Source organism: Tachysurus vachellii, chromosome 10, assembly GCF_030014155.1.
Source record: "Tachysurus vachellii isolate PV-2020 chromosome 10, HZAU_Pvac_v1, whole genome shotgun sequence".
Taxonomy (NCBI): Eukaryota; Metazoa; Chordata; class Actinopteri; order Siluriformes; family Bagridae; genus Tachysurus; species Tachysurus vachellii.
The window spans coordinates 12,885,132-12,906,596 of record NC_083469.1 but is presented as its reverse complement, the minus strand read 5'-3'; the positions used below and the strand labels follow the sequence as shown (position 1 = coordinate 12,906,596).

The 21,465-nt window shown below is 39.0% G+C and overlaps 3 protein-coding genes across 5 annotated transcripts; 1 reads left to right on the top strand and 2 right to left on the bottom strand.

Annotated features, from left to right (window-relative positions):
* Positions 1-1,043: 1,043 nt before the first annotated feature.
* ddo (D-aspartate oxidase) lies at positions 1,044-5,274 on the bottom strand. 2 transcript variants are annotated; one of them, XM_060879557.1, is made up of 5 exons: positions 5,119-5,274; positions 3,475-3,671; positions 3,273-3,381; positions 2,966-3,142; positions 1,044-2,756 (listed from the first exon to the last, which is right to left on the bottom strand). In XM_060879557.1, exons 2-5 carry the CDS (start codon positions 3,644-3,646, stop codon positions 2,198-2,200), a joined length of 1,017 nt encoding a protein of 338 aa, XP_060735540.1. In that variant the 5' UTR covers positions 3,647-3,671; positions 5,119-5,274; the 3' UTR covers positions 1,044-2,197. The 2 variants fall into 2 exon arrangements, with proteins under 2 accessions (XP_060735540.1, XP_060735541.1); XM_060879558.1 differs by having other exon boundaries at positions 5,123-5,248.
* zbtb24 (zinc finger and BTB domain containing 24) lies at positions 4,808-9,036 on the top strand. Of its 2 annotated transcripts, none has more exons than XM_060879556.1 (6): positions 4,808-4,859; positions 5,633-6,512; positions 6,602-6,769; positions 6,868-7,035; positions 7,389-7,470; positions 7,561-9,036. In XM_060879556.1, the coding sequence occupies exons 2-6, from the start codon at positions 5,651-5,653 to the stop codon at positions 8,453-8,455; spliced, it is 2,175 nt and encodes a 724-aa protein (XP_060735539.1). In that variant the 5' UTR covers positions 4,808-4,859; positions 5,633-5,650; the 3' UTR covers positions 8,456-9,036. The 2 variants fall into 2 exon arrangements, with proteins under 2 accessions (XP_060735539.1, XP_060735538.1); XM_060879555.1 differs by having other exon boundaries at positions 4,859-4,918.
* Positions 9,037-14,283: 5,247 nt separating this feature from the next.
* foxo3a (forkhead box O3A) lies at positions 14,284-20,867 on the bottom strand. Its single transcript, XM_060879547.1, has 3 exons — positions 20,647-20,867; positions 19,415-20,395; positions 14,284-17,232 (listed from the first exon to the last, which is right to left on the bottom strand). Exons 2-3 carry the CDS (start codon positions 19,991-19,993, stop codon positions 15,907-15,909), a joined length of 1,905 nt encoding a protein of 634 aa, XP_060735530.1. The 5' UTR covers positions 19,994-20,395; positions 20,647-20,867; the 3' UTR covers positions 14,284-15,906.
* Positions 20,868-21,465: the final 598 nt, after the last annotated feature.

The window sequence follows — 21,465 nt, the reverse complement described above, 5'->3', positions numbered from 1 at the left end:
CTGTTAGTTGCTGCTGCTGCGGTCGGTTTTGTGCTTCATCAGTGAAGATTTGATGGCTTCGACAGGAATGAGTTCAGAAACTATGCTGATTCTACTTACAATACTTACAAGTTGCTCAAAAGCTCCTGGTTACACAACTGCATTTGACTATATACAGTTATAGAAAGGAAATTCTTTATGATCACACTCTTTAGTGTCACTCAGATGAGGGGTTTCCTTTTGAGTTTGGTTCCTCTTAAGGATTCTTTTTCATATTGTCTGTGAAAGGCCTGTGAAAGTCCCTCATGAATAAGCAGGGGATGTTTGACTTCTCCTGCATGCACTGGACATTCCTTACTGACGCTTTATGTTGGAATATACACACAGATGAAATGTATACAATGCAGTGTAAGAGCCTCCAAGTTAAGTATTCAGTCTTGATGTTTGTACACCATGAATGCACCCACTCCATCCCTTGTCTTCCCAGTGGCTCTTTTCCTATCCTATCTGGAGTATAGGAATATGTAGAAGCGTGGCTTTCTTTGTGTTTACTTGTTCTTTGTGTCTATACATTCAACTTAAGGCACATTATTGACTTGAGAATGATCTTTCTTGGATAAATCCTCCTTCTCTTTGCACTGAGTTCCATCTTATGCATGTCTTCGTTTGCCTTCGATTTGCCTTGTTCTCCTCTAAGTTTCAAAGAAACTTTTCTACTTAACTACAGTTAGCGTCAGTCTAGCAGTTTCCTTTTATGTCCTCTGTAGCTCATAGAAGAAAAAAACCCAGGCAAGTTCTCTTTTCTATGCAAGTTCCTAATTCTTGATCTCTCATTTCTTTCTCTTATTTCGATCATGCTTCAACTCTCCTTCAAGTTCAGAGAAGTAACTCCTACTACTTCTCTAAATGCTGCTTCATTCTCTTGCTTCTCTGCATTTAAGCAAATTTCTTTTTGGCAACATGTATCCACTTTACATGAATTAAAGAAACCATAGAAATGTATGTTTTTTAGGGTAACCATGATAGACCATGTAGTTTATCATGACAAAATCAGATGAGGAAAATTCTGTGGATCAAAAACTGTGTTTATTAAAATTATTTTAACAAGACTTGAACAGCATGTTAGTCATCATGTGTTCTAAACATGACATAAAAGAATGTTAGTGCAAGTTTTTCAACTTTCAAAGAATTTTTAAAATTCAAAGAATTAATTAATAATAATGACAGTGACATTGACAGACAATGACAGTCTTCGACCAGCTTCCTATTTATTGCAATTAAATCGCTTACATTTAGGTGCCTTTTCCTCTAGTCACCTTAACAACAGCATCAGATCTGTCAGGTAAAGAGCCCAGTGGTGTCCTGTACCTACTGTTCCAACTAATCCGTAAAGTTTTCAATAGGATTGAAATCTAGTGAATTGCAGGCCAGTGTGTGTTAAATCAAATCAAACATCACACACAGATTTGGTCCCATGTGCTTTACAGTTATTATTCAAGGATAAGCGTGTGTTAGTCATGTACTCTTTTGATATGAAGTACAAAGGCATCCTCAGAATATACTGTAACAAAGGAATTTTATGAACATTTCCATCCATCTAAGTACTGCATGAATTTACTGAATTATATTTAGCCATAACTATAGGCAAAAAGTTTAAAATTAACAGTGAATGTGAGTAATTTAATAAGAGCTGGAAATAAGAATACTCACTAGACCCACAGTAAATATGCCTTATGTGTCAAGTGGCTGTTGCAGTATTTAAAGAATTTAATATCATGAAAGAAAACACTATGAAAAATGTTAAGTGAAAGAGAAGCCAGAGAAACCTGAAACAGCTGGAAGCAATTCTGGCAGAAGCAACTATTTTTATCAGAGCAAATATGGTGCAGAACATTACTAGAGCTAATACATGTTGATGTTTCCAACCATTAAGTATGGAAAACCTTTTGTGAAATTTTGAAAGAGTCCTTAACTAAAGTGGTTAGTGTCATTTGTTCTGAAGAGAAGCATGAATTTATTAATATTACTTTCTTTGGCATCCTGCTACAGTTAATCCTCAAAAATCTGGTTCACTACATATGTAGTAATATATATATATAGTTTTTAAATAATATTTTGGTGACCTGCCCTCAAGTATTTGAATGTACTCTGATTTGCCCCACTTTGAAAAACTCTGGGGAGTTTATGTAATCAGCATGACTATATGGCTTCTGTGCATTCATAGTCTGGCATGAGGGGGTTTCTCATGTAGACTTTTCCTCACCAAATCCAGTGCCTCCAGTGCAGTGCCCCAGCTCAGTGAGATGCCCCAGGAGCCATGGCCATAATTGTGCACCAGTGGCACCTGACGAGCCTGAACCTGCAGCCATTCTCTCTCCAGACGCAGGTTTCTCCTGCCAGGCCTCAGCCCCACCTGTTCGCCCAGCACCTGAGCTGTTCTTAGGGATGGTATAAGCTCACTGCAGCTTTTCATGATGTCTTTACTGTTATCCTTATCCACCTCCAAGCGCCAGTCATTTACCTGCTGCGTACCCCCCAGAGTGACATAATCAATGCCAGGGTAGATGTAGGTATTTTCACCTAACACACGAATGAAATTCTTCACCCATGGAGCGTGAACCTTGATGATCTGACCACGTATAGGGTGGACCTGCTCATCCCCCACCAAATAACGAGAGCCGAGGCCGGAGCAATTGACGATGACATCATAGCTTTCAGCAAGCTTCTGAAGGTCAGTAACTTTTTCTCGTTTCATCTGACCTCCAGTTTTCGTCAATCTTTAATTAAAAACATACTTTAATAAAACACTGGCCAGACAATTACACAACAAGATCAACAAGAATCCAAAAGATAAAAAGTACTTTCAGAACTACTAAAAGACTTAACAAGGTCCCAGAAGATCATGTTAAAGATGCTTTGCTGCTCTGTACTATGACCATTGCTTGATTCCTTTTAAATGAATAACAAACGAATAATAATTTTTTACCTTTTCTCCAGCCATGGCAGATATCTGAGGCCTTCACACTTTAAAGTGATTACAGCTTGACCAAGTTTATAATTAGGGAATCTCTTCATCTCATGATCTGTCATAGTCCGAAATCCAAACACAATATCAGCCCAGTATGGTTTTGTGATACTAGGGACCTCTTTGAATAGCTGGTATCTAAAAAATCAGATTGATAATCATTAAAAAACATAATCCGTAGTACATAAAAATGGTACTTTAATGAGCACTGCCTCATTATCTTACACTGTATTGATGATGCAATCCATATGAAAGGTTAATACAATACCCTGAGCTCAGTAATACTCCTGCTTCTGAGGCCTGTGTTGATTCAGAAATTGCCAGCAGATGATCAAACGTGCCTTTAAACCAACACAGCTGACGTTCCAGAGGAATACCTGGTGCACACACAGTGTGCGAAATCAACATTATTTTGAATGGTTGCCTAGAACTAAAGATGCTTTTTTGAATTTTAGCAGAGTCCTTCCTACCTGGTATCTCCTTGGGCAAAAGGATCCCAGCAGCTATATCACTGGTGGTGTCTGGAGAGAATTCCTTAGCCAGAACAGTGACGGTGCAGAAGGGCAAAGCCTCAGCTATACACACAGCTGTAGACATCCCAACTATGCCAGCTCCAATTACGGCAACTTTCACCTTCATCATGCTGGAGTATTCCTGCAACAATAGACTGAATGCCCAAGGAACAAAGTTATACAGTATATATATGTATGAGACCTGCCAAACCTGGTGGACTCATTTAACCTCTGATACACAATAAGGGGTGTTTACAAGAAAAGTTAATCTGTAAACGAGGACAGTAATGTTTATAAGTGAGCAAAGATCACGCTTCTTGTCCTTGTAAGCAGTGCTGAAAAATAATCTTTACCATTTTAGCTGAAGTTGCAGATTATGCAGTTAAGTTTAAACAGTAAAATGTATGACAAAAATGTACTGCTTCCCTTGTGTTATGTTACGTAAAAGCAACAGTGTGATCTCAAATACCAATACCAGTTTTCTCTGTGCACATCCAGAACCTCAGCCATAACAACACACAGCAAAAATATTGCATAATATAGCTTACATTCCAGGTACATAGCTGTGTGTTATGCAGCAAACTAAAAAAAAAAAAAAAAACATAATAATGGGCATGATCAAAGCTATGATTAAAGAGAGACACCTCCACACTGCATGCACTCCTCACCATTACTGTGTATTTTTTTTTACATGAGGTCATTGCTTATTGCATATTAGCTGAGGAAAAATATGTAACACCGTATATATCAGTAATAACAATGTGACACAGGTTTCATCCAAATGTAATTGGAGTTTTTTGTAACGTGTTTGTCTGAGACTACTTCCAGGGTGTCTAAAATGTGGACAGCAGACTCTCGGCTAGTCTCTTGTATGATAAGGTTTCATCCAGGGGATGAATTTTTTAATTGGCATTAGAACGCGTTAATACAGCTAAACTACGAGAGCCGATTGTACAATTAATTTACTGAATGATATTTACTCATAACTACAAACACAAACCTATGCTACCAGTGAGAGAAAAGAGCTGAAAAGAAAAACTACAGCCATAGCAAATGCATTTGTATCATTGGGAAAAAATCATGAAACAAATCATTGTTGTTTTTTTAATATAGAGATTGTAGGATCAAAGCTATGATTAGTATTAAACAGAGACACTGAGACAGAAAATCAGGGTGCTTTCAGAGTGGGGTAAAATAAAAACAGCTGGAATTATGGTTCATTTTATTGGTTCTGTACAAAATAGCACTGTTCTAGTTAAAGGACTAGCCACAAGAGGGCATCAGTGTCGGGTTTTAGAGCTTTAATCTGAAATCTCGCGACAATACGGCTGTTTTTGTTGAAGGTAAGGTCCTGGAAGCTTTGTATCTATGTTTACATCTATGTCCTTGACAGGTTCTTAAGGTGTGTAAAAATTAATTCACAAGACGTTCATATTCCACATACGCTGTTGTTTTTAGCAGTGTGTTCCGAAAATGCATGAAAAAACCTCTGTTTATCAGTTAACATGGCGGTCTTTTTACAGTCAGTCCGTTAGCATTCAGTGCTAAATAGAAGAAAGAACAGAGACACTGATGTGTGAAATAGACGACTGTGATTCTCACCTACTGTATAACGCACTTGAGAGGGAAATAGTCCACTTTGTCTGCCAGACGTGTGAAATAAAATCGAAATTACTCACGATTCAGGCATATCATTGGCTCGACAAACCTGTTCCCTTAGCTCATGTGATTATTTGATGCGATATCTGTAGTTTGTGAGCCTATTGGTGAAGCTCACACGCGACAAGGAAGAGGAGGGGGGTAACTAGTCTAGTTACTGAAAAACCTTCAGTCGTTTGTTGTTATCTGTTAACGCAGTGTATTCGATTTATACCAGTTTGTGTTGGACATTTCAGACAATTATCTTCTCTGATTTGTTTATTTTTTTTGATACACATAATGTCAATATAATGTTTGATACAGAAAATTCTCATCTCATGATGGGTCAGGTGCTATAAAGCATTGTGTCGCTGACTGATCTATTGATCTAAAAGTCCATGATAACCATACAATGACAATATTTTATATACACAAACATGTTTTTTTGGGTGATGATGCCTTTTTGTCCGTTTTATAGGTTGACGCACAAAGCAGAATGTCTGAACAACTTCACACGCCCAGCTTGCTGACCCTTCATTCCAAATCACATAAGGACATAATCCTTAATAAATTTGACACGCTGAGGAAAAGACAAATACTTTGTGATATTACGCTCATTGTAGAGGATGTACATTTTAAGGCACATAAGGCACTGCTGGCTGCAAGCAGTGAATATTTCTCCTTAATGTTTACTGCTGAAGAGCAGGCCTGTCAGACGGTGTATAGGCTGGATGGCATGGCTGCAAAGACCTTTGCGTCTGTGCTTGAGTTCATCTACTGTGCCAATGTATCGGTGGAGGAGAGCAGCACTGAGCAGCTGCTTGACGTGGCCCGCTTGCTAGAAATAAGCGAGCTAGTCAAAGCTCATTCAGACTTTCAACATAGCAGTACAGCCTCAGCACCAAGTGTGTGCTCAGAAGTAGGTGAGGGTGACACAAGCAAAAACGAAACCGTTTCCAAGCGCAAAAGGGGACGGCCAAGGAAAAACACTAACCCCTTAGTACCAGGCTTAGTACTACTACCTCAGGAATCAAGTGTAAAAAAGAACAGACTTCGTGAACCTGCTAAATCTATAGCAGAGTTATCTGAGCCTACATGCAACTCTAATCCCATTCTCAATGACTCAGATGATGCTGATTATGAGCCAAGTGAGGATAGACCTCGGCATGGCAAGCGCCAAATAAGACAGCCGGTGAAACTGAAAAGCTACAAGCTAGGAGAAGAAATTGGTGAAGGAAAAGTGCTGGGAAAGAGAGGTAGAAAGAGAAAATACCCAGCAACAGAACCACGCTGTGATGACTGCGGCAAGGTTTTTAAAAACCATCTGTTTTTAAAAATACATCAGCGAACTCATACAGGTGAATCTGAAAATAGTCGGTTTATTGGTTTCAATGAATGTGTATATTAAATGAGCCTTTACGATATCTTTTTTTATGGATCTTTGCAGGAGAAAAACCGTTTCGGTGCCATGTTTGTGGAAACTGCTTTACACAGAAACACACCCTGTTAGTTCATCAGCGCATGCATACTGGTGAGAAGCCATTTGTGTGCAATATTTGCTCTAAAGCTCTCTCCACAAAGCACTCCCTGCAGGAACATATGAACCTGCATGCAGGTAAGGAAAGTTTCTAAGAAAAATCATAAACCATAACCATAGCCATTACATTCCACGTCCTGTTATTATGTATTTGGTGTATCTATTTTGTTTTTCAGAAAAGAAATCTTTTAGCTGTGACCAGTGTGGAAAAACCTACAGCCAAAAGAGGCAGTTAAATAGTCATTACCGGCTTCATAGTGGAAAAGCATTACCTGAGTGTGCATATTGTCACCACAAGTTTAAGGATGCAGCACAACTTAAAAAGCATCTGAGAACACATACAGGTAATGGAACACCTGCTTTAGTAGTCTAAATGGCTAATATCAGTACCGTTTACAGTGAACTGTACACTTAAACTGTAGTTTAAGCTCCTAGGCAAAAAGCTAGTGTCATATCTCGTTTCTGTATAATAGCTGGATACCTTTTCTCTCGCCTTTATAACAGCATCAATCCTAGTGTTTGGAAATCATTCCTGTCAATGCTAGCTTACTTTTCTATTGACAGAATGCACAATTTGCTTTGTGGGTCACTGTTTCATCTCCTATATTTTATTAAAAATGGGACATAAAGCACAAAAGCCTACCTCAGAGTCTGGAAAACAAATCACAGTTCATCAGCTACTATTTACTTGTTTTAGGTGAGAAACCTTTTACATGTGAGATTTGTGGAAAGTGTTTTACTACCAAGAGCACCTTGCAGACACACATCAGAATCCACAGGTATACTTTTTTGGACATTACTGAATCAGTTACAGCATTAAACTTGGCATGAATTTGATGTATTAATTATTCTTTGCTTGTCCCATTTAGAGGAGAAAAGCCATATGTGTGCAACATCTGCAGCAAGTCCTTCTCTGATCCGAGCGCCAGAAGACGCCATGTTGCCTCTCACACAGGGAAAAAGCCCTACATGTGCTCTGTGTGTAGTCTTTCTTTTACTCGTCTGGACAATCTTAAAGCGCATATTAAAACTCACAATAAAGAGCGGCCAGATGTGGAGGGCACACAACTAACCACAGTGGAAACAATGGCAGTAAATGAGAAGATTCACAATGTCCTGGAACTGCAGCAGTACCAGGTCCCAGGTCACACTGAGCAGGAGATCCAGTTAGTGGTTACTAGTGAAGTAGACAATATTAACCTAGTGGCAGGCCAGAAAGCGGGCAGCATTAGCATCATCAGTGGTGAGAGTGGACCTGAGGAAATGACAGCAGAAGCCCAGACCCATTCCAGTCTCACTGTTCTCTCTCATCCCTCTGCACATATTCAGAACCTGGCCTTGGTCACTCAGGATGAACTAGATCCCAGTGCACAAATCCAGACCATTAGTGTGGTTGAAGGCCAGGTGAGCAGCGAACAAGCTGAGCAGATGCACGTCATCACATTGACTAAAGAGGCAATGGAGCACTTTCAGGTTCAGCATGGAGCTCCACAACAGCTGCAAATTAATTCACGGCCCCTTCATCCGCTGCAGGTAATCCAGCAAGCCATACCTCAGCTTTCTGCTACACAGGAACCTCCTAGAGAACAGCACAACCAGAGTCACACAGGTGCTATCCATATCAGCAGCCAAGCCAGCCTTCCAATCTCTATCAGCCAGACCAGTGAGCAGATCCCCAACACTCAGATCCAGGGACAGACCTTTCAAATCCAGGCAGGTACAGTCTCATACCTCTATACCACAAGTCTCACCCCACAGAACTAGGAACAAAACAGAATAAAAAAAAATTAATCAGGACTGCTCAGGATCATACTCATGGGAACAGGACAAATTATTCTATTCATCAGTTGGAATTGCATGGGTTGGCTCAAAAAGTGAGGTTTTACTCATGGGTTAATAATAACAGTTTATACAAAATGGCCAAGGATCAAGCCTAATTCAGCCCCACTGATAACAAAAGACTTGCCACTTTATTAAATTATATGTCTACACTGATCAGTAATACATTACACACCTGTGATGGGATGCGCATCTGCCCACTAAACTGAATTGTTATACAAAGTTTTGGATCATATATAGAAATTCTACTGAAACTGGTATACAACTAAACACAGGGGCTGCAAGCTCTGTAAATTTAAAACAAAAGAGTAAACCCATACATGTTCAGCTCAGATGTGCAATTCTACCTTTCATCTATCTTATTAACATTGAGGTCTCTAGATGTTTTAGAGTTTTGCATGTATTTCTTTTTCCAAGTGTATTTTGATGTATTTGTATAATAAATTTTGTGTTTTTGTTTTCTAAAACAAGTCTCTCAGTTTGTCCATGGTCTCAATATTGGAATTAACAGTGGCACTTTTCTTGGACTAACTTATCTGCATATATTTATTAATTAAAATGTTATACATAATATTTTTTTAATTTAATCATTAAAATGGTTTGTTTGTGGTATGTGAGAGGATGTGTGTGCTTAAATGCAGGATGACTCATGATCACCCTGTGATGATATTCGCTATATGGACACCAGTGGTTCTTCCCCAAAATATATGAGCATATAATTGAATAGGGTGTCTTTGTACACTATAGCATTAAAATTTACCTTCATTGAAATAAATGGTCAAACTCCAAAATCTAGTAGAAACTCTTCCCAGAAATGTGGAGTTTGTTACAAGATAAAAATAAATCTGCAATAGGCTGTACAAAAAGCACATATGGGTGAGATGTCCAGGAATCCATATACTTTATGCACACATATAGTGTATTTCTACTGTACTTCTAGAAAGATGGTGTCATATTCTGCGGATATAGAAAAGAAACATATCTCTTATATCATATCTGCCCCATATCTCTGCTGTTTATGTAGATTTAGTAACTGGAATGAAGTGTACAATTTTAACTTGCAATTCACAGTTCCACTACTGTCAATAACAAATACCATGTTTGTACACTGCCCTACTGTGCATACCTTATTGCAGTGATTGTTTGAATGTAACTGTAGAATAAGCTAAAAATCAATTACAGGATCTGTGCAGACAGAGCGCTGAATGGTGAGTTTACTTGATAAGGCAGTTCACACTGATGAAGTAGGTGCTTGTAGAGCTGGAAGTAAAGCAGAAAGCTACTGCACTCATTGCTCTTCATAGCACAGCCAGGGCCAGTCATACACTTCTTCAGGTGGACCATGGAGAATATCATCTTCGGTAACCCCTGCATCATCACCATCATCAAATATTAATGATTTGTAACCTCTTAGCTTCTAGTCATTAGAAACGACTTATTGTTGTCAAACTTAGTTTCATCATTTAGTGTTATATTAGCATTAACATATCTGTGTTAACACAAACAAGCAGCTCATTTAAGCACAAATAAATTATCAAGTTATCCTTAAACAATCTTTTGTAATTTTCACTTACATTTCTGAACATACAGATAACTCCATGAAGCAAAAGGAGATTTAGGCCGTTGACTGCATGCTTCAGGATGTACACCTTTAGATTATAGACGACTTCTTTCTGTGCAAGCTAGGCTCGGTTCCCAGACTCCCGCAGTGGGCACTGCTTTCTGATGAGTCTGCACAGTACAACAGTGTGTGGTGTACCTATGGGGAGGGCCTTGTCATGCTGGGCCTGTTCTGACATCACTACACTCATTTCCCTGTTTATCTTCCTCTGATCAGGTCTGTCCTTTTTATGCTCTCCAACAGACTGAGCAGCTGCTCCACATAAACAAACAGAACAGGATACTTACACAATAGCATCGTACTCACAATCATGTTATATAGAAATGAAGAAAATGAGTGTCAGAAAATAATATGAGCAATTAAATGAATTATATGAAAACATTAAGTAAATTAGAAACAGTCTCTCAACATAGTTAAGAAAAAATGCATCTAGCTCTAATGTCTTGACGTCAACCTCCATGGCTCATAGAGGGGTTTGAACAGCTTGGTTGAGCTGGTTGTCTGCCAGCAAAGCCTCATACTCCTGTTTCTTCCCCATCTGCTAAGCCAGAGCTCTCATACTCGGGTAATAAATCTCCATTCTACCATGCATCTTCTTGAATAATCATCATATATCAAGTGAACACATGCATTTCTGTTACACATCTAATTATAAGAAGCAAAGAAATACTGGTTAAAATGTTTCCCAAAAAAAAAACTATACAGTTTTTTATAAAAAGCAGGATTTGTTTTTATCAAGCTTTAGTTGGATCCTTGCCCAGGGTTCTTTAAAGACTATCTGTGAGAATTCCCTCCACTGGTTGTTAAAGTAATTGTTGGCTCCTTTAAGTTTCTGATGGCATCTATCACATCATTCATGCTTTCCATAACATAACATGTTTAAGCAAAACTAACAACCTTATTTGGTTATTCTAAAACAGTCTTTTCTAATTGCCATGCTGATTTGGTATCTACATTCTGATGTCAAGTGGCAGAATGCTGGAGCTCCAGACTGGCACAACAGAAAAGCATTCACCCTATTATCCAGTAAGTGAGTTTAGAGCCTGATGAATCCAAAATCATTCATAGTTAGAAACCCTGAATACTCTATCAATTCCCTATATCACCTATCAGTCACAGTGACACCAGCCAGTCATCTGTGTCTCTGAGCCCATGCATGCATCAGGGGGTGGATAATGCTGCCATCCAACTGTGTTATGCAGCCCTCCATGCAGCATGAGTAACACTGAGAAAAGATGTTCTTGACAATCAACACAATTACATATATTCATCTGCAAGTCTGTTGAGAACCTGAATCTGTGTAAATCATTAAGAAGCAGGGAAATCACCAGAATTGCACTATTATCCTCCATCCTAATATTAACCCATATACTCTACCCAGTGTTAATGTAAATGTGGGGATTTTAACAGGAACTGGAGTTTCTGAGATTGCATCAGTAACATCATCTGCATGTAGAAATCTACAGGTGTTGCATCACAGCTATTAAACTGAACTATCGAAAGCCAATGCTTGCTTAGAGACAGGAAAACAGAGCCAGTATATCTTTAGAAGAAGCATTTCTCAAGAAGCATTATAGGGCAGCTGAATGTATGGAAGAGAGAGCTAAGTGACCTTTTTTAGTGATTGACTAGTGTCAGGCTAATCAACAGAGGAAAGAAAAATGCCGTGCTTCTTAAAATCCATTGGACCCTGGTCTGGAATTTAAATGGTCTGGATTTGTTGGTCTGGAATGGTCTGGAATTGTTGGGATGCAAACGTTTAGTCACTAAACATGTAGCTGAATGCCTAGACCCTTGTGCCACTGTGGAACCACTTCTTCATTTTTTCTAACTGAGTCTGAAGTACTTGAACAGCCTAGTCAAACCTGCCAGGCTCCCATGGAGTGTCAATCTGCTGCAGAATGTCCAAAGGTTCAGCTTCTGTGTAGCTTGGACACAGAACATGTTGAAGCTACTCACTGGCTGAACATTACAGTGAGCAACATTACATAAAATTACATTTTCATACTGATGATTTCTGATCTTCCTCAATCGGCACTGAGCATAATTTCAATAAAAACAAATCGCTCGAGTTCCCTCTTTTTGGCTCAGAAATAATAACAGATACTTCCGAATTGCTTTAATGTTTCTGAACAGCAGATGGCGTTAGAAACACGTCATAATATAGAAATATGGCATTCTGTTATTTCTTCACACGTCATTCAATGCAGTAGACCTGCGTCTTAGAAATGAGTACAGACTCAAAGCACCTCGATAGCAAATGCTTTTTATGCTACAGTTTACAGTGTTTATGCATATACAATGTTTAACGTTTTATGTAATTGATTTTTAAGTGATCATAACAATGAGAGTGTGTGTGTGCCCTGCGATGGGTTGGCACTCCGTCCAGGGTGTATCCTGCCTTGATGCCCTATGACGCCTGAGATAGGCACAGGCTCCCCGTGACCCGAGGTAGTTCGGATAAGTGGTAGAAAATGAGTGAGTGAGTGAGTGAGTGATCATAACAAAACCAAGTATAGAGTCCAAAAGATTATAAGTCAAAATTGTGGCATAAAATGTAGGTCACTAGACTATTAGTCATAATGTAATTTGGGTGTTTCTATGTTTACGAATATCGATTATTTACAAAAGTAACGTATCCTACAGTTTCATTATCATTATTATTATTATTATTATTATTATTATTATTATTATTATTATTATTATCTATTTTTTTGTTTTAAAAAAATGTCAATTTACATAATGACATACACCCAAGGTCAACCCTTTCAATAAATTATGAAACAAAAAACAAATAAATGTTCATTCTTTCTATCTTGTTGACTTAACTTGATTATAAAGTATAATATTTTCTCGTTTTAAATCAAATATCAGACATTTCCCCGCCACTGAGGCCTTAAATAGCTCCACAGCCCAAATTCACTTGGATACAGACCAGCTGATTGGTTGACAGCAAAAAAAGCCTATATCCAATGAGAACTCATCACTGAGGTTCTGACCAATCAGTGCACAAGGACATATAGAACATATTATTTCTACTGTCACTAGGTGTAGAGAAATTGTGAGACAATCACACATGCCTTAAACTGTAGAGTTAAACACAGCAGCGTTTACAAGTGTTGTGTGCTTTTGTAAATCAATAAGGCGACATTACGATAATTCATTACTTTTTCTTTACTATTTTGGGCTGTGGTGGCAACAGGAAACACTGGCATAAAAGAAGAAAAGGAATTCTGTCATCGTCCCATTTGTAGGATCATGTCTCCTTTACGAACAGATCAAATCTAACTTGCCCTGTAAAAAATTGTATTACAACCAGAGTCAGATCTCAACTGCTGGAAAAATAAATAGTTCATTTGATCAAAACTGAAGTAAGCCAGCTGAAAAATCTAATCAGATACAGGCTGATTGCCAGAGTAACATCACAGATGACCTGTGTAATTCTGGCTTGGTATAAGGGATTAGTTCCTGAGAGCACACAATTTAAATATCATGAAGCCAATACATTAGTTTTTGTTGTATCTTGTGTGATAAATGTAGGTTAGTAGTGTGTAATGAATGTCAGAGGTATTTACAATGTTTGTTCATCCTTCTTTCAAATGACCATTACTCTACCTTCTAAATACATTTTAACAATGGACCTATAACGATATCAAATTTCAGAAGTAATCTGAGAATAACTCTATATGTAAAATAAAACAGAAGAGTTCACAATATTTACTTGTTACATGTTTAAAAATAGTTTTGGCCAACAAGATAATATAGATGCCATCATATGGAGCATTGTGGATAAAAAGCCTTTATTAAACACCTTTGATATTGGCCAGTGGAACAAATTAAAAATCAAGGAATAAAGATGATCAATTTGCAGCTGCATTGCCCAATGACAATAGTGTTTGTGGTAAGTGACTGTAAAAACTTCCATGCATAATTGTGGTGACATACACAAGAAAACAGTTTATGCATTTGATTAAACTAGGCTTTCCGTTTGCATAAAGTATATTGTGACAGCTATTTTCATTGAATCAGGTGCTAAAATTGTGTAGAACTGTACGACCTCCAAAGGAAAACAAGCTTTCTTTGAATAAGTATACTCCTTCATTATTAAAAAGACAACAAGGACCCAGGACAATCACAGAACTGTGCAAAGCTTTATTTACATGCACTATCCCATCCCAGTCTACTACCTAAATAATCCAATGCACATTGCTATTCTAGCAAACACTCAACTCTTCTGTTAGTATACAGGGAATGCGAAACATAAAACTCTTCTCATTCCACTTTTCTCCTTTTCATTTAACTGCATTTCCTACTGATGCCTAAATAATACCATGAAATCAGGATACATTTCCAAAGTTAATATTTTGAAATAAATACGCCATTATCAGGACAGCAATATACAATACTCTTGGTTTTATTAGCACAATGGGTTTATGTAAACAATGAAGACCACCATAACTCAACATTACTCATAAAAAGACTGCCCACTGGTGCTAGAGATGTTAAAGTTTTGGGGGAAAAATGGATTTCAACCATGATAACACAACACTTGGATGTTTTCCAAGTGACGGGGTTTCTAAATGGCACTACTACCAAACATACAAAATAGTAGGCTCACTGTTGGTTAGCTAATTTGCTTCGAAAGTTCAACAAACTTGGTAAAGTACAGTCCATGTAAGCAAACTAACCTACTCTGATTGCAGCTGCTTCTTGCATGCAAAGTGATCCTTGCTGCATATTGCCATAAGAGCAAAAACAATGCTCTTCAGAGCACCATGGAGTGTGCAGATATGTACAAAGGCTAAAAGTGTGCCATTGTAGCCCTAAAAGCTTATAAATGGTGGTTTTCCAACTATACACAAAAATGTAGTGGCAATTGATGTTCTAATATTCTGTAAGTATTTGTAAAGTTTCTTACCTCTTCAATAAATATGCTAAACATTTTAGTGTACACATCACAGAAAACTATTTTAAGATGTTCAGTTTTTCAGGTGAAGTTAGGATGGAGGTGTTAGAACAAGTTGTAGGATCAAGTACTCAATAAAATGCACCCTTTAACAGCATTACATTTAATAACTCATTAGCTGGTCTTATTTTGCTGTTCTGTGAAAGAAGTAAAGTAACATCACACAATCACTTTTCTTCCCTTTTTCTGGTTTACACAATGAAAATAAAGGCTGCACAAGACATTCCCATGTCAATTCTGAAGACAAAAAACAGTACCATTCTCTAGTCTATGTTGTAAACAGGCCAACTAAATGGTCTATTATATGATTATGTGACTAGTTTGGCAGAATTCATGTATTTCTATCAATGAAAGTACCAGCAATATGAATCTTACCTTCTAAACTATGTTTACAGAGAATATAAATGTAACAGTGAAATATTTGTCTAGGCCTAGTTCTTTGAGTAGATTAAGGGATTAGGAACTTCATTTTCATTAAGTAAAAACACCAAACACCTTTCCAGCTTCATCAGTTTTCTTTAGCTGTTCTTTCAGACCTTCAAACTACTTGTTGTCAAACTACAAAATAAATTTCATAAACCTCATCATGTACGAGCATATGTTCATCATTGTCACTACTTTTGCTGACAAAACCATTAAATCATCAAAAGTGTTAGTAAATTTGATTTAGCTGACTGTAATCTGTAGTTTTCAGATTATTATACATGTCCTTACCACAGGACAGTGTTTAAAAGGTTGGGACAGTTTATAAATCTTTGTTCTGCCCCATCACTACATTCCGTGAGCTGATCAACTTGGTACCCAGCTTTGAGATGAGGTTTGTTTGGTATTTGACATACTCCCTGAATTCATATTCGCATTTTGATGGAAAAAGAGATGAGAATCAAAGTTGAATTCCAAGTCATCTGCGTCCATCAGGTCATTCTGCATGATGATGTCTATGTCACAATCAAGGTTACGGCTGAAATCGTCAAGATCAAGATCAGTGGAGAATCGATCCTGAGTTGATGACTGTACACAGGGCATGATGCCATTGACACCTGACAAAAAGGAGTCAGAGGAGCTGAGCTGCATAGATGTGCTCCTGGATGGAGACTGTTGAAGATGGTGTTTAATCAGGCTTTGGTAGTCTGACTCACTTGTTGCCCCCAAGACTCCATTCATTCGCCATCCAGACAGTGAGACCTTCTTGAGTCCCACTTGCCCCCCAGACCCAGCTTGGCCACTGCGACGGGAGCTCTGAGAGGACATGGAGGCACTGGCTTGCGACATCAATGGGTCAGACTGGGTCAGTAGGACATCACTGTGGTTATGAGGCTCAGAGCTGAGCATATCCTGTAAACTCTGCTTTCCAAAGTGGGAACCACAAGTAAAGGTGGCCTGCTTGTTCTCCTGAATTGTTTGCATGGGGGACTGCCGCAGGCTGGTGACAGACAACGGACTAAACATGGAGTTGGGAACCCCAAGACTGCTTCCAGAGCAGCTGAAGGTAAACACGGGGCTTCCTTGTTCACTGGCACTACTATCATCTTGGCCTGGAGACTGTGAAGCTGTTAAACTGATGTTATCAAGCAAGTCATCCATTAGGTTGTCTGACAGGCCATCATTGAGATTCATAGTACCTGCAAGGTCAGCAAGGCGTGGCAGCTCAGTCAGGCCAGTGGAAGGAGACATGCTGCTGGGACTAGAGTACAACATGGGAGAGAGGGGAGAGTCATCATCAGCAACCTCATCCACTTCCAAGTTGGCCAAGATAGGAGACAGTCGGCCACTTATGGTGCTGGCATTGGAATTAGTGCGAGAGCGGAAGTCTGTCCAGGCATCTAGCTCATCACTGCTGCGGGATGTGGGACTCCCAGTCCATTTGGACAGACTGGAGGAGCTCTCTGAGCTTCCATCCTGAGCAGCTTGGAGAGCAGCTTTCTTCTTAGCAGCACGGCCACGAGCACTTTTAATTAGCTTGTTGCTATTGTCCATGGAAACAGCACGCCTTCGGGGTACTTTGCCACCTTTCCCACCTTCTGGGTTGACCATCCACCATGAACTCTTTCCTGTCCCCTCATTTTGAACTCTGACAAATCGACTGTGGAGGGATAGGTTGTGTCTTATTGAGTTCTGTTGGGGGAAAAAAAAAGAGTTTATTCCTATATTAATATTTGATACAGGTACAACTATGTAAGAAAAATACACGGGGTAAGAATTACCATAGCATAAAAGGCTTATTCTTGGATGAATAACTTGCATTGGCTGCCCTAAGCAAAGTCTCCCTATTAGATGCTTTTAATTACATAATGTTATTTGGTTGGACTCTGTAGCTGGACTCAAGCCTGGTCAATTCAACACTTATGTAATGCTGATTTCATCACTGATTTCATCAATAAGGTCAAGTTCAGGTATTATTAATGGACAAATCTAGGACACATCAATGCAGCAAATTTGTCTTTTCACCATTACAATGTAAATGGTTATGACTGTTTGAACTCCAGATTAGTATGTTGTCTTATATCCATACAAAAGCAATAGCTGTAAAAGAATTGACCACAACAATGGGCTTAAGGTTTTATTGTTTCCTTAACCCATGCAGCAGTCACAAATACTTTGCTTTTCCTATGCTGAATGTTGATTGTATATTTAATACTTCACACAGTAATCTCTACTAAACAATAAATAACCAATGGACTACTTAAAAAAAAATAGCATTTCTCACACTGTAATACTCTGATCACAAAAGACTATTAGGTACAAAACAGCATGGCTTATAATGAGCTGCAATATACTATGATTCCTGTGCCAATCCTTCTGAAGCCATGCACTTGTCCCTTTCCAGAAGAGCACTGGAATGCTGCCAGCCTACATAAAGCTAGCTGTCAAACACCAAGCTCCTCACATTCTGCCACACACTGACCTACATAGTTTCCAGTCAGCTGATTGATCCTTTTCCTGAAGCCACAAGCCAATAGGAAGTGGAGGTGGGGACCAAGCAGCCAATCAAATTCCTGTATCGAATAAAACCTCATACTTTCCTTTTTTCCCCCTTCCTAAAGCCAATGCAGGCAGATGCAAATTTTCTGTGCCACAAGATGATGCGACATGATTAACCTTATCTCACAATGCACACTTCTCTACACTGTTTCTTTACTGTCTCATGTCTCACAATCATAAGACACAAGGACCAATTTAAGAAACATTTTTTCTATTTATTTAAATTCGCAAGGCCTTATCATCCTCAAATGATAATCCTTAATGAGAACTAAGCATAAAGAGAGTTTTGTGCTCAAAAATTACTGTAACAAAAATTATAAACCTTCTCTAAATGGGTTATATAACTGTACATAAACTACTATATAATAATAATAATAATAATAATAATAATAATAATAATAATAATAATAATAATAACAACAACAACATTATTATTTTAAAAATGCAGTCTGCATTCAAGTCTTTGGTACCCCAAACATTGTTACCAAAACCACCGTCGTCCTTCAGGTTTATTCATTTCAAAGGATTTGTGCCTATACTGAAATCCAGTCTTTCCATGCACATTCATAGAGTTTCATTTCATTCTGGAAAAAAATGCTTTTCAATACAAGACCAATCCCTGAACCCAATATAAATAAAACTTGTCTTTGCATTTTAATAGGGAAGATTAGTTTTCTAATAAAAAAAAAAAAAAACAACACTCATATTGACCTTTTTTTTGCAACTGCATCAACCTTTTTTGATGAACTCATAAGGGAGAGAAAGGGGCTTGACAGGTGTTTGAACATATTGATGCAAACCATAGAAACTGTTATTTGTAGTGCCTTGTACCAATTAAGGGAAAGAAATAAATTAAGGTCAAGTCAGTAGTCCTGCTGATGTTACATGCTTAATTTTGCATATCATATACTTTTCCACTATAACAACTGGCCATATTTACTGACAGCACTGTTCTTCTCGCTGTTATTCTTACGGAGCCCCCCAAACGTCTTCTGCTTTCCTTTACAAGATTAACAATGGGAGATACTGGTTTCACTGGTCTAATCAAAATGAAATGTAGGCTAAGGAGGGGTTATCATTTGCAACCCTGCTCTATTTATCTCTGGTTACTAGAACACCCTTTTGACATCACCCATTTAATCACTAAACCACACAACCCCATTACCAATTTTTCATGTGTGCCCTTTGCCAGCCAGATCCAGTAAATTTCTATTCACCAAATTAGGCACTTAGCCTACTGCCTGATTATTATTATTATTATTATTATTATTATTATTAATTATTATTTCTAAATTCTAGTGTGCAGCCCACCTACCTTCCAGCCTGCAGAGCTGTTGCTGTCACCTTTGTCCTTGAAGTATGGCACAGATCTGACCATCCAGTCGTAGATCTGGGCCAAAGTCAGCCTTTTCTCAGGGGAGCTCTCGATAGCCTGGGTGATTAAATCAGCATAGGAGTAATTTCCCCATGCATTTCTACGTGCGGATGATTTTCTGGGCTGCTGGAGTGAGAGAGTTGTAATGCCCGATTCAGTCGCTGCAGCGGCCAACGTTTGGGAGGTGCTGGGAGAACGAGAACCGTCACTGTCCTTGTCATTACTAGTTGTATTTAACGTTGGACCAGAAGGACCAGAGTTGTGGCTTTGTTTAGCTCGTGTGTAGCTTGTTTGCTCTTCTGTATGTGTGTTGGTGTCCACACGGCGATCAGGGCCGCTCTCCTCGTCCTCCTCCTCGGGAATAATGTCCGCCTCGTTTGGCTCAGGCTTCCCAGTGCTGCAGTCCGGTCTGGGCAAAGGCCATGTGCAGGACCTCGGCCTTTTCTGAGGCTCGAAGTCCGGATCTATGTCAACGTCTCCTGTAGGAGTTTTCTTCTCCTCGCCACTAGCCTGTGCCATGTTTCCCCCAGTGAACACTTTGTGCGCTTATCGTCTTCGACACAGTTCCTCCGCGGCTGGAGCGTCGTCCTGCATTCCATCAATGGACGGATCTCTAAGCGAGGAGTTTATCTGTGAACTTTTTGCTTGGCTCTCGTATCAAGCCAAAACTAATGCACGACGTGCTCATTTTTAAACTCCGGATAGATCATGAATGCAAAGTTTAATACTAAGATACATTTAGATGTGTATTAGCTGGGTTTTGGTTTTGCACCAGTGTATATAAACCTTCTCTTCAGCCCACTCACTAATCCCCACGTGTCCCGTTAAGATCCAGAGCGATTTGCACTCCTTTCTATTCGGTTCCACGTATAAAGCGCTGATTGCAGGCGCACCAGGGAGTCACAAACTCACAGCAAGCGCCTGATAGCGGATTACACAAGGATAACGTTATCATTTAGCTGAGCTGCCAACATTCACAGGTAACATTACAGAGACTGTAAGCAAATCATTATATTCCTAACATAAACTACAAGTACAGCTGCCATCTTGATCATGTTTTACGCATTTTCGTATCCATCCAGAATGAAAATAAACCCGTTTCCGTGCGCACTAAAAGCGGGGGCGAATGAATCGGCGTGCAAGATTTCAAACATTGATCAAGCCATAATCACCTCTAACGTCCACATGGAGCAAATAACAACGAACGAGCTCTTGATCGTTTCCTCCACACGTATTTCCATCAGATCTTGTGCCCTGCATCCCGGGCGAACCCACTATAGAGTCTGGTTAATGCGCTGCACAGAGTCCCTCTGCAGCAACAAGAAGGAACCATTGAGTACGAAACCCCGCCTCCTGTGCTCCACGACTGGGTTAACGTCTTAAAGGGGTCGTGTCTGTGCAACTCGAGCACATTTCTTACATCAAGTTGTACATTTAATGCTCTGCACATGACACATTGTTCCATTTGGATATATATGTATATATGTGTGTGTATATATATTATCTATATATCACGCCAGCAATAAATTACAAGTAGTAGAAGTTGTAAGGTGATCGGTAACTCAATGCCTCCAGTATTAACATATGACAATTTATGGTGCATAAAAGTAAATTACGCATGCGCATACTCGTTCTGGTTTGAACACCTGATTGCGCCGCAAAGGATCTTAAAAACCTCTCACTCTCCGCGGAACTCTATGGCGTCACTGTCATCTGATTGGTTCAAACACGTGTTGTCAAGCTGGACATCAGATTGTTGACTGGAAAAGGAGTAGGCGCCATTTTTAAAGAACTACTTCCAGCAGTTTTTGCTCCTTTGATTTGTTCATCTTGGGAGGGTTTGGTTGGTGGAGACAGTGTCATATCAATGATTTGATTCCTTACGTTAATTTAGCAGAAGAGCGAAAATCTTGCCAAATTCAGTAGGGTACGAAATACACAAACACATTTTATTACACTGACACTTTTATTACACCTCCAGAGGGCTCCAT